The sequence below is a fragment of the Martes martes genome (genome assembly GCF_963455335.1).
Source record: "Martes martes genome assembly, chromosome: 10".
NCBI lineage: Eukaryota > Metazoa > Chordata > Mammalia > Carnivora > Mustelidae > Martes > Martes martes.
In genome coordinates, this window is record NC_137898.1 from 51,043,618 (window position 1) to 51,061,757 (window position 18,140).

The 18,140-nt window shown below is 39.4% G+C and overlaps 1 protein-coding gene across 1 annotated transcript; it reads right to left on the bottom strand.

Annotated features, from left to right (window-relative positions):
- Positions 1-2,183: 2,183 nt before the first annotated feature.
- Positions 2,184-16,494, bottom strand: WEE1 (WEE1 G2 checkpoint kinase). Its single transcript, XM_080816438.1, has 11 exons — positions 15,635-16,494; positions 13,967-14,172; positions 13,201-13,264; positions 12,827-12,999; positions 12,008-12,129; positions 8,083-8,229; positions 5,890-5,985; positions 5,718-5,803; positions 4,697-4,867; positions 4,456-4,601; positions 2,184-3,530 (listed from the first exon to the last, which is right to left on the bottom strand). Exons 1-11 carry the CDS (start codon positions 16,208-16,210, stop codon positions 3,377-3,379), a joined length of 1,941 nt encoding a protein of 646 aa, XP_080672564.1. The 5' UTR covers positions 16,211-16,494; the 3' UTR covers positions 2,184-3,376.
- Between the last annotated feature and the right edge of the window lie 1,646 nt (positions 16,495-18,140).

Below are 18,140 nucleotides of genomic sequence, written 5' to 3' on the forward strand. Positions count from 1 at the left end.
TAACCGGGTTTGCAGGAGAAACTTCTAGATCCACTCACTCTGCAGGGTCAAATCAGTTACAGTGATGTTTTTTAGTTATACAAATGCCTCAAAATACTGAATGAGACAGTTTCCTCCAAATTCCTAGTTCCAGGCTTCACTTAAGATTTTTACAATATCCAAAACACATCCAAAAATTCTTTTTTGATCCATCCTTTGTTGATTGCTTTAATTGGCCTTTAAAAATTTCACACATAAAAATACCTTAGGGATGCAATCACTTATTTGATCTGTTGGCTAAAGTCAGGGAAATGCTTTGTGGAGATGAATTGGGGAGGAAGAAACCTACTCTAATGTCAGGATGCTGCTGCTTTAAGGATTAGGAGACAGCTGAAAGCGGTACCCAAATCCAGGTGTTAGCAATATTTTAAATGCCATTATTTCTTGACCTCTGGAACAGAGTGAAAACCAAAGCTTCAGAATTGGCTCTTCAAGACATTAGTTCCCTAGTTAAAGGGGGATGCCTTGGATTCATGTCAAGTTAAAGGTAAGGCAATTTAATTTGCAGTCAACTGCAATGTATGATTCCTCCTACCTACCTACATAGTCAATATTTTAAAATTTTTCTTCTTTACTAAAGTCAGTTTTCCAAAACAGTGATTAGAGATCTGTCTCAAATAATAATAGGCCCTTACATTTTAGTTAACTTTTCTGGAAAATTCTTCAATGCTTCCATATTAGCACTTGTAGTGTCCTCCCGATGTTATGCTAACAAGTTCTCATTCTATTATATAAAAACAAAAACTGTTTAGTGTACAGTGCTCCCATCTAATGAAATCCCTATTCTTGTGTGTCTGTCCACAGGGGTCCTAGTTCAGGCCCTTTACTCTTACCCTGAGTCAGTACAATGGCTTTGAAATCAGTCTAAATGTCATTCCCTGGATCTACTCACTGCTCTACCACCAGCATCTTTGCAAGCTATGTAATTGTCCGTTGAGCTATCACTCTACCTGCAGAATCCCTCCAACATAGCACTTACCACATTTTATTGTCATTTTATGTTTACATGGGTCTCCTCTATTTTATCCTGAGTACTGAGGGGCAAAGACTATTTCTTACAAGTCTTTGGTCTACCAGTTAGTACACAAAAGGCATTCAATCTAAGTATCCTCTGGTGAATATGAGCCCCTCTATCAGCTTTTAGATGGCTTAAGAATTCCTTCCTAGAAAACCAGACTTTTTCTACTTAATCTAATATTCTTAAACAATATGAAAAATTTACTGCGAATATCAACTTGGAAAACACCTGATTTTTTTTCTTTGAAGCTAGTGCACTAGAAAAATGCACCTTAGTGACTTTGAGTGACCCTAATGTACACTGATTATACTTTTTATAGTTTTGTCTTCAGTTACTACTGAAATGTGTTACCTACTCCAGTCTCTGCAGTATGTTTTCCTCAACCCCACCTATCAGAGTTTTTATCTAATTTACCTGTCTGCACTAATTCCTCTCACACCTCTAAAATGTGCTTTTTAACATGCCATAAGCTTCAAAGCTAAAGTAATTAAGCTTATTAGAAATGTTTATAGTGGGAAGAGAACCTAATCAACAGAAATTATGTACCCATGATCAAAAAGCACAAGGATCTTGCGAAATCCTTTTTGGGTTTATTTATTTTTTTTGGGGGGGTGGGGGTGGGGGACATCCACTCTAAGCTCTAAGGCCTTTGCTGCTTACTCTGGTTCTAATCTATATCAGAAAAAAATGTCACATAGAATTAGCACTGTTTATCACTTAAATTTGCACTCTCAGTTCTTAACAGATCTAGCCTAGTTGAGTTACAGCCTTACTTTGAAGCTCTTGTGTGACTCAGCTTAAATTAGAAAGCTGAGTCATTATATCCACTTAATAATCTAAAGCTATTTTAAACTACATTATCTTACATTTCTAGCAGATCAAATGCATAATATGCAATGTGATACACAAATACTAAATATCTACAGTGACAAAAAGTTTATGGTTGATGGACAAATTTTCCTCCAATTATAAAATGTAACTGATATAGCCTAAAACTCTTCATTAATGTTCCATATTCTATCGAAAACTGTGCCTTCTTTTAGTACTTTATATACATTATACTCTAAATGTTAAAATGTAGTGATACTAGAGATAAAATGGTAGAAAACAGGCATCACAAGGAATTAGACAATTAAGGTAAGCTCAGAGTGACTTTTAATATGCCAATCAATGTAAATAAAACACAAGTCAAACAGACAAGTGCAAACAAGTTGTAAACCAAATTAATAGGAAAATAAACAATAGACAAATTCTATGTTTTTGTTTTTTGCAATGTCTGGTTAGCCAGTATTATTAGTCAAATGGCTTATCATTGATAAAATATATTTTGTGTAAAGCTTGGAATAGTCAGAAGTCATTCTGGCATTTCAAACAGCTATATACACTATCACCAAGATTAGTTTATATACACAAATATTGAAGAGAAACCGGGCAAAACATTTAAAAACAGACTAACAATACAATCAAGTACAAAACTCGGGTAGAGGGAGGGAACATTTTAAAAAAGAGTCAGGGAAGGGCATTATCAGGAAAAATTACAAAACCAGTAATAATTATACTACATTAATACAGCAATCCAAAAGGGAAAAAAAGGTGCATTACTCCAATGCACTAGCTTCAAAGTTCAAAGAAAAAAAGGCAAATAGCTGCTTGTCATCAAGAGCAGCTATATATTTCACATAATTGTTTTCCAAAAAAGCCTATTAACAACAATGATTGTTTAATGCTACAATTTTACAGCAAAGACAAAACTAAAATAGCAGCAAATTCACAAGGCAATACTTCCACAGAATTATCATTCCATGGTTCATGCAATGCCTACAAAGTGCTCCCAGTTGGATATACAAGTATAATTCACAATTAAAAAAAAAAAGAAATATAAGATTGACACACAGGTACATTGAAGGCTGAGTAGTACTGAGTCTCTTAGCATTCCCCTTCTCAAAGGGAGAATATGTTTGTAATAAAGCCCCTGCGTCCCTTTTACAGGTCACTACAGGGAAAAACACCTTTTATTACAATGCAACAGCAAACTATAAGCAGCACACCACCACAGTGGTTAACCCTGGAAAGGCTGGTGTAACATCCAACAGTCACTGATATCCTACAGAAGACAGACTAGTAGACTAGACGAAAGCCTGATATACCACTGGTCAAGATACAGCTTTCAACTGTAATTCACAAATAAAAGTTCTAAAAGGTACTTCAGTAAAACTACTGACACCGATTGAGAAAGTAATTGCAAACTGGATTCTAGCAGTGATTTCAACCTAGCTTCCTCTTGTCACAGTTTTTTGGGGGAGGTGGGAATTGAGTAGTTCAGTATATGGTAAGGCTGACAGAGCGGTTCATTTTCTTTCCAATAAGTCGAGATGTTCTATTACTCTGGGTGGTGGACCTAGTGGTCATCCGATCAGTGAAGAGTGCTCTTTCCTCAGCTGCAGCTTTTGCCATCTGAGCTTTCTTGAGTTCTCTAAGAACATAAAAATAGGAAACAAGACTTTTCACCTATTGTATTAATCCTAGGAAGGGATCCTAAGAGGCCAAACACAAACTACATTGTCAGCTGGGAGATCTTATTAGCATGCTATGATTATTCTAAGATACAACTGAGGAAAAAAATTATAGTATGAAACTTTAGCTTGTGCTCAAACAACTTAAATTTATGAAATGATTTTATTTTGTGCTCTCAGAATTAAAATATCATATACACTTGGACCTAAGTAATAAAGATGTTAGTAATGACTGAGTTGTAATACAAAATAATTTCAAACAGAACTCTAATTCATATTGTGAAAATATCATTACATACTAGAGATGAAAGGAAACTTCTACTTCTCATTTGTATAAACTATGATGGCTATCAAACTAGTGGCAAATAAACCTTTTATATTTCAAGTCAGTTTTTATTAGGTTAAAATCAGCAGTAAAGCAAATGAATTAGAATTATCATTCCCATCAATTTTCTGAAATGTCAAAAGTCATTCAAAATACGAGACTCATCTACTAACTTAACTGATACTCATTTAATCCCCCCCTAAAAAATAAACAGAAAGAATGAAGGAAACAATCTACTGTGAGAGTTTAAGGGGGGGAAAAAAGCCTATCTGTACAGGCTCACTTAGCTTTTGCTACAAGTTAAGGATTGGGGATTAATACCACTTGAAAATACATGCTACTCTTAAGAATTTTTAAGTCCATGATTTCCAAGTTTAGGAACAATACCAAGTAATAGGTCACAAATAATTAATTTAAGGCAGAAATCCCCAAATTTTAACTGTATAACATACCAAACCAATACAGCCTTCACTGACAGAAAATCTAAATCATCGCTCATTAAAATTTGAAAATGAAAATGAGAAAGTTAAAACAAAACATTCCATAAAACTCTCACTTACTTCTGTAAAAGTGAATTTTTGAATTTTTCAGCATTTAATTCTATTCTTAATTGTTCTGCACTTTTTCTAGAAGCAGACAGCAATACTGAATGCTTTACCAGTGCCATTGCTGAAGGTCTTCTCTCTGGATCTGGATGAATCATAACCTTAGAAAGAGAAGTAAAAATAAGGCAAAGACATGCAATTTAAAAAATATAAAACCATGTCAATAAAAAGTGCATTATATACCAAAAATGCTCACTTTTAGCAACTCTGTAAACTCTTGGGAAAGCACTTGGGGAATCCGAGGTAATCTACCCTGTCTGATTTCATGCCATTGGTCTCCATTTCTGGGAAGAGGTTCGGCACCAGCAGCACATACCACTGTGAGGGCAAGGGCAAAAATATCCGCTTTTGGTAGATGAGTATAATTCTGTAAAATTATAAAAAAAATTTTTTAAGGGAATATAAAAATGGCCAAAATAAAGTAGAATTACACTTCAGTGATGACTTAGGTGAGAAATAAGACTAAATTAAAATATCCAATGCCATATTTAACCTTTAAAACCTATTCAGAGAAGAAGTTAAATTTGAGGAGCTTTTTAATATCACAAATACATACATACTCAGGGAGAGGAGTAAAAGTAAATGCCTTCTCTCTTTCACTAGTCCAATTCATCTCTCAGAATAAACTCCTATCCTGGGGCACTCATATATGAATACAGGAGAAATACATACATTGACAAGTTACAAATACATATATACTTATGAAAAAACAATGGGATCATGCAATTTATTTGTTCTGCTTGTTCTACTTTCATTCTAAACTCTTAACAAGAAATATTTTGTCACTTTTTTTTTTAGGTCACACTTTTTCAAACAGTACTATTAACTATATGCTGTAATTTATTTAACCATTTCTCTATTGCTAAACATTTACATTGTTCTCAATTTATTTGTGTATGAACATTTCTGTGGGTAAGACTCCTAGAAAAGAAATTCTGGGTCAAAGGGTACAGCATTTTAAAATGTTGATAGATACAAATACCTTCATCTCCTAAAAGGCTATGCCATTTTACAGTTGCACCAGTAGTGTATGAGAACTTCTTTTACAACTCCATCATTGTTGAACACTATAAATCTTTGCCTTTACCGAATTTTGCTAGATTAAATATCCTTGGCTGAAGGTTTAGGCTTTAAGATTTTACTAGTTATTAGAGCTTAAAATTTTAACATGTCTGCATTGCTATAAAACAAATAGCATCATTAAAGAAAAAAACTACCTCCTGCAAAACTTCATTTGCAAGAAACCGGCTATCACCCTCTTCAACTTGTGGACTAGAGATCCTTGTTACATGTCCAAGATCACCTATAATATTGAAAAAAATAGAGTCAAGAGTTAAATAGGCTCTTCCTTTATTTTAAGGCAATAATCTGGTTATCTTTCTTTCTTACCTATTTTAAACATAACTTTGTTGGAAGCCCAGTCATCTTCATCTCCTTCTTCAGAGGCAGCATTTGGGATTGAGGTTCGAGATATGAAAATATTACCTGTCAAACAGTTATTTATGTCAGCTGCACTAACAATTAATAGTGTAACCAAAACTCATAAACAAGGACATACATCAGAATCATCCCAAAAGCTTTCAAACATATATATTTTCATATGTTCTACCCTAAAACCCAATGAGAGTAAGAATCTCAGGGGATAGGAAACGGGTTGTATTTTCTAAGGAACATATTTTCTGGCCTAGTACTGGTCTTTGAACACCTGGAAACCACTTCATTAGACTCTTGTCATCTACACATTGATCTTTAGTTTTAACTACATAGAAACAATATTAAAAAGGCAATAATGTAGTAATCTGTGGTGCTTCCAAATCATAAATTTTAACCTACTACTAGGGGCTGGTATGAAAAATACAAGTAATGTAACTTTTGAGTTTGGCTGTATCTACATCCCAATGTGGCTCTGTGGTTCCTCTGCTGTACACACACTTTTCTTCTTCAGGTAAGTTCATGATTAACATTAAGTTTCAGTGACAGATTTCATTTTAATAGTTTTACCAATGTAAATAAATAAGTAATGTAAATGTAAAGTAAATGTAAGATGTAAATAAACTACTGAGTTTATAAATGTTACACTCATTTAAGTCATCTTTCCAATTTCACTTTATTTATGGAACAATTTATTTTTCAATGGTATTTATAAATTTGAAATTTTTCAACTTTTGTACTTATAAGGGTCCACTATATTTGTCTGACACTTAAAACAAGTTATGAGTGAGTATAGGCAAACCTTACTAATTTCTATTTACTGCCATCAATTCAAATATTATTTTTCTTCATTTGAAAAATAAAATAAATAAAATAAAAAATTTATTAACATACAGAAAAATTCTTCACATAATTGTGTAAAATGATTTAAATTCTCATGAATCACACATTTCCATAGACAAAAACAAAACATAAAAACCTTCATTAAGTTCAACTTAGAAATACCTAGCCTAGGGGCGCCTGGGTGGCTCAGTGGGCTAAGCCGCTGCCTTCTGCTCAGGTCATGATCTCAGGGTACTGGGATCGAGTCCCGCATCGGGCTCTCTGCTCAGCAGGGAGCCTGCTTCCCTCTCTTTCTCTCTGCCTGCCTCTCTGTCTACCTGTGATCTCTGTCAAATAAATAAATAAAATCTTAAAAAAAAAATACCTAGCCTAAAATTCATACTTGAATTCATCAATCTGTTAGTTTTAACTTCCAATTTATAGGAAACATAGGGGAAAAAGGAGTAAGATAAATGATGCAAGGGAGCAACCAATCAAATCCAGAAGAAAGGACATCTTATAAGACAAAGTCCATATTAGTATTATTTTTTTAAGGTAGAAGAAGGGCAAAACCCGAAGGGGGGGTGGGAAATAGAAGCAGATGGAATGCATGGTCCTGAAAATGGATACTAGTTTGGACAAGTAAACCAAAAAGACTTTGGTCACCTGGAAAAGATTTTAATATGATCTAGCTACTAGAAGAGATGAAAATTTACTGAAACAAAAAGGTAGAGTTGACTTACAACTTTTTAAAGTGCACATTATGAGGTTATTCTAATAAAATGAGAGGGATGTGCATGTTGTTATGGCTGCATTCACTTGCACCCTTTTTAAATGCAAGATAATCATACTGCATAAGCCATTTGTTTTCTGAATAATGGAGTAACACTTACATGGTATACAGGCTAGAAATATCACCATGTTTACACAGCACTTAAGTTTCCAAGAATATGTTCACATATCTCATTTTATTCTAACAATCCTGTTAGCAGCACCAGTATTATTTTGTAACTATAGTTCTATAACCTAGAAGAGAGGGACTTTAAACAATAGGTTCTTAGTCTTCCCGTCAGAGTCCCACTTCATGACTATTGGGTTTCCATAAGATTCAGCAAATTTTTCCAACTTTTTAAAAAATGAATTGCCTCAAATACTTTGGAATAACAGGAGAAGTAAATGGAAATCATAAAACAGTATGTGGCTCAAAGGTCTTTTAAAACCAACAATGAATAAACATAGTAAGATGTATGTGTTTTCATATTGTTTTAATGAAATAATTTATTCTCTATAACACTAAAGAACACAGGTCAGAGAATTTGTAATACTTACTAGGCTTTATATCCATATGAACCAAAGACATTGAATGAATATACCTCAAGCCCCGGCCAACTTGCAAAAGGAGATCCTTCAACTCTGCTTCTGTAAAGTAACTCATGCTTCTATAGTTTTCACTTATGGCATCAGCTAAACTTCCACCTAACAAACACAGGAAAAATTAGCAATTTCCTCTTCATGAGATCTTACTTCTCTTCCCTCCATCTTTATTGAGTGGCCACAAACTCAAGAAAGAAAGTAGCATTTTATACAACCTATTCTTTTTCCTGCTTGTGAAATCTAAATTTTATTTATTCTTCCAGTAAGTAATATACTCACATGGGTACAAAATATAATGTAAATTTTTTTTCATCCATATACCCCAGTGTCCTACCTGGTTCTTTTTCCCAGAATAAACCAATGTTATTGGTTTCTTATATATTTTTCTCAACTCCTTTTCACACAAATGACAACATATTTTCATTATCTTGAAGATCATTCTTTACTAACATACAAAGGCTACCCTGTTCTCTCTTGTGTCTCTACAGAATTTCATAGTGTAAATGAATGGCAATATATCAGCTGGTCTCCTAATTGATGAACATTTTAAAGTAATTTCCAAGCTTTTACTACTATACACTATAGTCTAAGGAATAACTTTGTACATTGGTCATTTCACACAATTTAACATATCTTATAGAAACAAATTGCTGGTTTAAAGGGTATATACAGGGGTGCCTGGGTGGCACTTGGTTGAGCATCTGACTCTTGGTTTTGGCTCAGGTCATGATCTTAGGGTCGTGGGATCGAGTCCTTCCTCAGGCTGGCTGCTTGTCCCTCTCTGTTCCTCTCCGTACCCCACCCTCATGCTCATGCACATACTCTAATAAATAAATAAAATCTTTTTAAAAAAATTAGATATGTTTATTCACAGAACAATGGTAATATGTGGCTCAAGTATGTGTGTGAAATACTATCTTATATATAGAATATGTTTTTATAGCTGAGAGGGACATTTCTCTGTTTATCCTGCTACAAAACAGCTTAGGGTTGGTATTCACACCATCAGTGCCAAAACTTCAGGGCCTGTGAAAATTCACATAAAAGAAGTAACAGCGTATTCGGTTTCTGATTTCAAAATGGCCGGTACTAAAACTCTGCTAACATGTGCCGTATGTGAATTTGAGGCTTTGGAAGAAAATATGGGGCAATTTTACTTACAATTACACACACACACACACAGAGTTCCCCATAGAGAAGCCTGTACCAATTTATACTCCCATCATTAATGTATGAGAAAAACGGTTTTCCCACACCTTTGACAACAGTCTATAAATTTTATAGGTAAAAACCAGTATTTTAATAGTTTTAACTTATACTACTTTTACTATGAATGAGAATAAAACCTCCTTTTATAGGATAGGTCAAACCAACCAGTTCATTAGTTTATACTTTAAAAAAGCTTTTAAGTTTATACTCTTAAGTTTTATTAAAAACATTTTTAAGTTTATAACTTATCTTAGGAAAAGAGGAGTTACGTAAAACAAAACAAAAGTCAACAACCAAAACAAACCACTTCTGTTTAAAGCTTAGTTAGAAATAATGAAATCAGAACCAGGGTAATAAAATCAGGAAGATATATTAGTATACATTAGTCAGGAAAGGAAGTCCTACAATTTGAATAAGACTAGGTAGCAAAATGTCCAATGTATTTTAGAAATAAAAATAAATCACACACCTCCGTATTTTAGACTTAAGTATGTTCTCCATACTCTAACAAATCTTGAGCTGCAGGAAAAAGGGCTCTAGAAGGGAGGTCTATAAAAGGGCTTGAAGTCCTAGTCCAAGTTTAATAAGCATTTTAGTGGATCTACCAGCTATAGCTAGGCCAGTTCCTTCTATTTCACTGCTGAAAGGCAAAGAGAAGTAAGAAGAGCAAGACACTCATCTGATATTTCACGTTCTCTTCCCCTACCCATCAACATTTTCCACACTTGTTTACCAGAGTAAAAATTTCAGTCTATCACCAAACCAAGACAAAAGGCTTAAAATACAAATGACTGTTTGAGATAATAAGGAAACTTAGTCACAATAAAGGACATCAGTTAATCACCGTGTATAAATGAAATAATAGAATGATTTCCCCATAGAACTGTGGAAAACCATCTGAAGATCAGGCCTATTATTAGGACATTCAAAGCTTTATGTGGAGAGAACAATGATGGTAGAAGGAAATAGAAGAGTTTAGGAATGTATTTAGGTAGCTTCATTTCCTTTCACCTAAACAGAAAAGACAACTATTCCAAGAGGCAACCCTGTTTCACACAGGTCTATTTATTTTTAAAGATCTGTGTATTCTTTAAGTGTTTTATACTGTTCCAAAATAATAAACTGTTCCAAAATATTATTTTATAATCTAACTGTATTACAAGACAGGGTTTTGTTTTATTTTGTTTTTTAGGACAAGGTCTTTATAGTCTGAGAGGGTAGGATGTCAACTCACCCCTCCTTATCCCCCCAGGCCCAAAGTTTTCTCAAAATCATCTGAATTATACAACCACATATTTATTTGGTGGATTGTTACAAATGTGTGATCCCTGGACTGCTACTGAAATACTTGTTAAGAGGACCAACTACATCAACAAAGTGAAAGGGAGAAAGAAACCAGAAGATAGCATCTAGCAAACATCTAGTGGAAAAGACCTGGTCAAACTGCCCTACATTAAGTGCAGTAACTGAAAACTAAAGGTTAAGAAACATATTAGTCCACAAGGTCATGATAGCTACATAAATATTCTGATGATATGAATAGAAACATTTCAAGAGATGTGTGAAACAAATTAGCACCAATGCTATATACTGAGCACTTAGTTCTTTCAAGTACAGATTATTAATATAATGACAACTCAACAAAAAGTTAGGTGTGAGAAATGGATCTTTTACTTTCTTTTTGTTCAATGTTTTTAAATACTGAAAACCTGAATCCACTACCTACACCACTTATTTATTCACAAGCTATGAGAAGGTGGGTCTTGTTGAAGGAAAAAATAACGAGAATTTAAAAAAAAAATCAGTAACAAACCTTTGCTATCACCACCCAACTGCTCACTAAATTCCAAATTCTCTAATATTCATAGACGATATGGAGAAATGGAAACCCAGCATATATAAAGATTTACCTATTTAATAACAGGTATTTACAAGAATCAGAATTGAGACTAGGGTTTTGATAAAGGTTTCATTAAGAAGGGGGGAACAAAGTTGGTCCTTGAGGGACTTTTTGAAAATTGAAAAGGTCCAAAGTTGACCCTCTACAGATGCTTTTTTTCTTGTTTTTGAGGGGGAAATGAGGGAGAGAGGCACAGCTAGAGAACTAAAAGCATAACTTAATAGGAAATTGTGAGTGGATTCTAATGGTAAACTAGGTTGGAAAAATGGGAATGGGGACAAGATTATAGAATACTTTAACAAATGGCTAAAGTTGGAACAATGGAGAGTTACTGCCACGTTATGAGTAACCAGCATCAGTTTTAACACCACATAAAATGAAATGGAAAGGGAAGGCTAAAATGAATTGAACCTATATTATGAACTACCATACCCTACATACACTATGCTACATGCTAGGGATACCAAAATATGTATGGCAGGACCACTGTCCTCTCAAGATCAGTTTGACTAATAGGCACACTACCATGCACAATTCTACTACTGAAGTAAAAGGGACAAGGTTTTCGATCTTTACTTAATATCCAGGTAAGCAATGAACTTCATTGAAACTTAGGTTAGGCTTCTTCAATTTATAAAAGATAGGCTCTCTTTGAATTTATAAGAGATAAAAGAGACATGAAATTAGAGCAGGATTTCAAATAAAAACTGTTTCCTCAGTGTTCATTTTTTTGAGCTCACAAGTCTGTTACAGAACCAACATATTACTCACCATTACAATATTCATTCTGTATAAGCATATGATCATCTTCTGCCCATGCCGAGAAATATCGAACTACATGAGAATGTTGTCCAAGCACTGCATGAGCATATACTTCCCTCAAAGCGTTCTGCCTAGGAGAAATTTGAGATTGATAGAATGGTAAATCATTTTTAGTCAAGCCTAAACTGAACAAATTTATCTGACTTCATAAGAGAAACTTAACTTCTGTCATCTATCATTATGCTGAAGGATAACATGCTTAAGAGAGAGGGGTGAGAACCTCTGTACCAGATTTTTCTAAAGGATTCCATTAAAGAAGAATGTTACAAATAAGGAACCTTGCTGGCCCTAGAACTTGGGAAAAATGAAACTCCACTTTACTCTGAATTCATGGATGCTATCAGAACAAAGAGATTTAAGTTAGGTTTCAAGGGGCGGCTGGGTGGCTCAGTGGGTTGGGGCCTCTGCATTTGGCTTGGGTAATGATCCCAGGGTCCTGGGATCGAGCCCCGCATCAGGCTCTCTGCTCAGCAAGGAGCCTGCTTCCCTCTCTCTCTCTCTGCCTGCCTCTCTGCCTACTTGTGATCTCTGTCTGTCAAATAAATAAATAAAATCTTTCAAAAAAAAAAAAAGTTAGGTTTCAAAATCAGACTACTCATATAATTCTCCCAAGTCCGATAAGAATTAATGGCACAAAATGAAAAGGATATGATTAAATATTATAGCTTCTAAAAAGTGAAAGAATTTTAGTGCTTGATTATGTAAAACCTTAAGGTTTGTAACACCATAGGGAATAAAAGAGCAAAAGACAAAACTTTCAATACGTACTCATCAACAGAGCCAGCCAATGGCTTTTTTGATCGCTTAATGGCATAAATGCATCCATCCAGCCTCTTCACACACTTAAACACAGAACCAAATTCTCCAGAGCCAATTTTCTCTAGCTCATGAAATTCTGTTGTATACCGTGACTTCATATTGCTTTCAGTAATTGTAATTCTCTGTAATAAAAAAGCGTATCCATATATGTAATACAAAGATATAAAAATGATTTTTTGCTATGATGATAGCACTGTATGTGAAATTTAAAAGTTAATATATCTTATGTTTTAATGGATATTTAACATGTATATATGGTAACTTGTTAAGAAGTAGAAAATGAAATCTCAGAAACAATAAAAAGAAAATGAAAAGATATTTACTTTAGCAGGTCTTGTTTCATCTTCAAACTCATAATCACTGGCTTCCATGTCTTCACCACAGGAACTGAAAAATATTATGTATTTTTCCATCAAGAGGTCTGACAGACACATCAACTAGAGATCCAAAACGTAATCTGATAGGTGTACAGTGAAATTGTATTTTAATGAATAGAAACAGACAAGAAAGGGCATCTAGGTGGCTCAGTCAGTTAAGCATCTGCCTTCAGCTTGGGTCATGATCCCAGGGTTCTGGGATTGAGTCCTGTGTCCAGCTCCCTGCTCAGTGGGGAGTCTGCTTCTCCTTCTGCCCCTCCCCGCCGCCTTGTGTTTATGCGCATGCTCTCTCTCTCCCCAAAATAAATAAAATCTTAAATAAAAAAAGATAAGCTTAATTAATTTTATAATCACAAGATATAGCTCAGCTGATGAAAATGCTGTCCCTGCTGAAATATACTTATTAACTACAAGCCAACACCACTACACATATCAAAATTAAAGTCTAAATCAACTCTCTCTGCCTGCCTCATTTTTGACACCAGCAGATTTTCTACAAGCTATCTAGGCTTTTTATTCCTTCCTTTTTCACACCACAACTTTTCCACAGCTGATTACTTTCCACCTACCTCTCCTGGGAAGTGGGTGCTAGCAACAGAAAAATTTCAGAGCACAAACTTCCATGTAATTCAGATGAAACTGAATTTTGATAAGTACCACAAACCAGTCCTGAGTGGTTGGGGACCACATTGTGGAATACTAAATAACTTACTCATTCCAATGTGTTCGCTTTCTTCTACGACATTGTCCTGAGGAATGAAGTAACACAGAATCTGGGGTAAAAGGATTAATATTCACTTGAGGAGTCTGTCGCATGTCAAATTCCCTTTTTCCTGATTTTTCTGTATCCATGAATAGAGAACCACCTCGGAGTTTAACAGAGCTGGAATCGATTCCTCGCGCTTTGGAAAGCAAACTCTAGGACAGGAAAAATAAAAGTTTTAGTTTCCAAGTCCTACAGACAGCCTTCTCAACCCAACCTTCAACAAGCCTTTCACAGGTCTGATAGTGTAGATCAAAGCAACACACAAGCCTCTGTCACAGCTCCAGCAAAACAAACAGTGGATAACTATAGCAGTCTGAAAGGTGGATACCAACCACCCTTTCCAAAACAGATAGCCACATAAAATAGGTCTCTGACCCTAAAAACAGTAGGAATGCAGACTGAAATTAAGTTTATTCTAGAGTCCAGGAGTTAACAAAACCTTTCATTCCATCTAAAAATAGAAAGCAGTCACGGAGCCGCATAAAAGCTCCCCTCCCCCCATCCAAATAGGGCTTTGAAAACCACCTTGGGCGGACTCCTCCCCTCACTTCCAGAGGGATCATGTCTTGGGCAAGTCCCTAATAAACAGTAACGCTCAAAAAACACACTTCTTCGTTCTTCGTTAAGTTTACGACCCACGGTACTGAAAGGGACTCAAAAAGGTACATTTTCCATATGAGTCTTATAAACGCGATAATTGTCTCAATTTCGTGACGGGTCCGCTTTTAAAATCTGCCGCTACATCTAGTATCAGAAGTACTAATCTGCATACTCACTTGCTACTCAACAAACAGGTCCTCCTTCATTGTGATATGTTATCAGTAATATGAGAGCACAAGGGTCCAAGAAACTCCACCGATGCTGGCTTTTAACAGCTGGATGTCCCTAATCGTTACACTTAGGGGGACCACACATGGGCACTGCAAACCCAAGGGTGTCAACAAACGCTCACCCAATAAATACCATGCACGGACAGTAGCTTAAGTGCTACTCTGGGTTAAGGAGTCTTTTAAGACTGGAAATGCTTGGAAGGCCAGCCTTTTCTCCGGAGTCGAAGCGCAGTCCCCCTCCATACCTCAAACTTAACCCCTTAAGGCCACATGACACGAAACGATAAACGCATGAAATTTTTTAACCGAACTCCTGCGTGCGCCGCCCAAATTACAGGGCTCATCACTGCGTTTAAAAGGCACCATATGGCTGCGGCGCTCAGGAGTGTCAGGTAGCCGGGCCAGCAGCACTCCAACATCCTTCCAAACCACGTTATCAGGGCCACACTCCGGGCTGACACTGTCGGAAGGCCCCCACTCGACGGGCGTGAAATCATCAGCCACCTGGACGGCGCCGATCAACCCCTTTGAAAGATGAAGAAGTTCCAGAAGAGGCCCATTGTTCAGTTACATAATCTTAACGGACAACTTCTGGGCAGGGCCAAAAAGAGGGGCTGCCAACTTTTTGTTGCGGCTCAGGGGAACGAGTCGGGGTGCGGCCGGGCGGTTATGTAACCGAACCCGGGCAGCTCCGCGCTCAGCTCCCGGCGCCGCGGCCTTTTTAAAAGGCTGGGCGGGCGCGGGCTCGGGGGGCTCGGGGCGCCGGGGCCCCGCGTCCTCTCACCTTGGGCGTGTGTGGCGTGTCGAAGAGCCGCAGCTTGCGGAAGGTCTTGTGCGGCGGGGTGCCCGGGTGGTCCGGCAGCGGCGAGCAGGGGCCGTCGCTAGCCCGGCGCGCCCCGCAGCGGCGCGGGGACGAGTCCCCCGCGCCGCCGCAGCGCACTGGCGAGAACGAGCTGCCTAGGAAGTAGGCGGCTGCCGGCGACTTGACCGGCGACGAGGAGCCGAAACCCTCCTCCTCCCACGAGTCGCCCTCAGCCCCGCCGCCCGGCGCGTCCGCGCCCGGACAGGCGCCCCGCAGCAACATGTCCTCCTCCAGCTCCCCGGGGCTGCCGGGGGCCGGGCCGGGCGAGCGGCGGCGCTCGGGCCCGGGCTCTGTGGGGCTACGAGCGGGCGGCAGCGGCGAGTCGGGCTCTTGAAAGGCGGAATCCTCTCCGGTGCTGTGGCCGCTGCCCTCCTCCTCTTCCTCCTCTTCCTCCTCCTCACAGTCGCTGCAGGGCGAGAAGATCAGCTTCTGCCTCAAAGTGCAGGAAGCCCCCGAGCGGCGGGGCGGCGGCGGCTGCTGCCGGCTCAGGAAGCTCATCGCGCCCCTGGGACCCGGGCCGAGGACCGGAGAGCCGGAGCCGGAGGAGTCCAGAACGCGGACGGCCCAGGGGGCGGGTCCGCCACGTGCGACTGGGCGCGCCTGGTCGCCGCGGCGGCGGACCTGCGCTGTGGCGGGCTGCGGCTCCGGGGCGCTCGGGGCTGCGGCCGGCGGTGGCGGTGGCGGCGGCGGCGGCGGCGTGCACTGTCCAGCAGAGGCGGGGCGGCCTGGGCACCGAGGCTGGGGTCTCCGCAGGTCCAGCCGCAGGTTCGGGCTCCGCGGCTTCCCGCGACCGTTAACCACGTGAGTACCCGACGGACCAATCCCCGCCCAGCCCCGGGTTTGAAAAAAAAGGAGGGCGCGACGTAGCCCGCGGGGGAGGGATCAACTACGCGATTTTGGCGCGAACCCGCTGGCTCCGCCCCCCACCCCCCCAGCAGGCCTGGCCGCAGGCCTATGAGGAGCCGGACTTCTGGGAGCGGGGCCGGGCACTGCCCGGTCGGGGCCGGGCGGGAGAGCCGAGGCGGCCCTCTGGGAGGGGCGAAGGGTGCCCGCCCAGCCGAACGCCAGCCTGGAGGCGACCTGCTCGTGGTCCCTTAGGCGCTCTGGGATCTGAGGTGGGGGGTGGGGAACACTTCTGGTCCCCGCGGGGTCGGAGGGTTCGCGGAACCACCGTGGCCCTTGGGCTCAACCCAGGGAGTCAGGCCTCGGGGTCCCGCGTCCCTTTGGTGCGGGCCTGGGGCGTTGTGGGCGTGGCTGTGGGCAGTCACGTTCCCCCGTAGAGGTTTGAGCCAGAAATGGTGACTCGGGCCTCAGGAGCTTTGCGAACTGAGCCGGTTGCTTAGGGTGGACACCGTAATCAACAAGAAAGCCAACATACGAGAGCTTGCGGCGGAGGCACCGGCTGTGGGGAAGGCCTCAGTTTCCCCCCCGGATGGCTGTTAGGGTCGGGTGTGTCGCCTGCGAGGTGAGCTTCCCCTAGGTCGTGGCTCCCTTTGCAGTCTTCTCCCTCCCCCCCCACACTTGTCCAGAGTGAACAGCAGCAGCACCGCAGTCGGCCCCAGCACGAAACCCAGCGCCCACCACGCAGCCACGGTGTTTATATTGGTTTGCCAGCACGTGGGCAAGTGTTGGCAAAAAAGATTGGCACACCTCTCTGCAAACTTAAACGCAACTTGAGAAAAAAATTCCCCCACGACTCCGTCAAATAGTGATTTTATCTGCCCTTTATCGTTGCACAGACAAGTTTCTTGTAATTTTTCAGTTGCAAATAACCCCGTGATGAATATTCTAACTTCTCCTGCGGTTTTTTTCTCTGTGTTCTTTGAGGGTTTGGGTTTTTTTTTTTTTTTTAAAGAAATTCACTGAAGTGAGAATTACTGGGTCAAAGGATATAAACTGCCAAACTAACCTCCAGAAAAAAACAATTTACATTGTCATTGGCAGTGGATTAGAGTACACTGCTCATGAATTCTGGACGTAAGTGGATATTTAATGTTTGCTAATGTAATTTTGTTGTTTTGATACATATCATTGGACAGTTTTCATGTGCCAGTGGCCACTTATACTTTTCTATTGTCTTTTTCTTATTGTAGCACTTTTTGAATATTAACACTTTGCCATATATGTTGTTCTAACACTTTTCAAAGGCTAAACTCAAACTGGATTTTTAATAATGGGAACATACTTTAATACTTATCACATGGGAAATTCCCTGAGATCACATAACTGAAGATGCAGTGAAGGGTAGACAGCTGTCTTTTCCAGACATTTGCTAACTGATATATGTGTCTTTTTTTTTTTCATGTTAATCCAAATTCAGTGTTAAGCTCCTGCAAGACAGGAACTCTATCTACCCTTTTGTATGTTTCAAGGACAGGCATTCTCTGATGCTCGCAGGCCAAAGCCAAGGAATGGTTTTTATCACTCT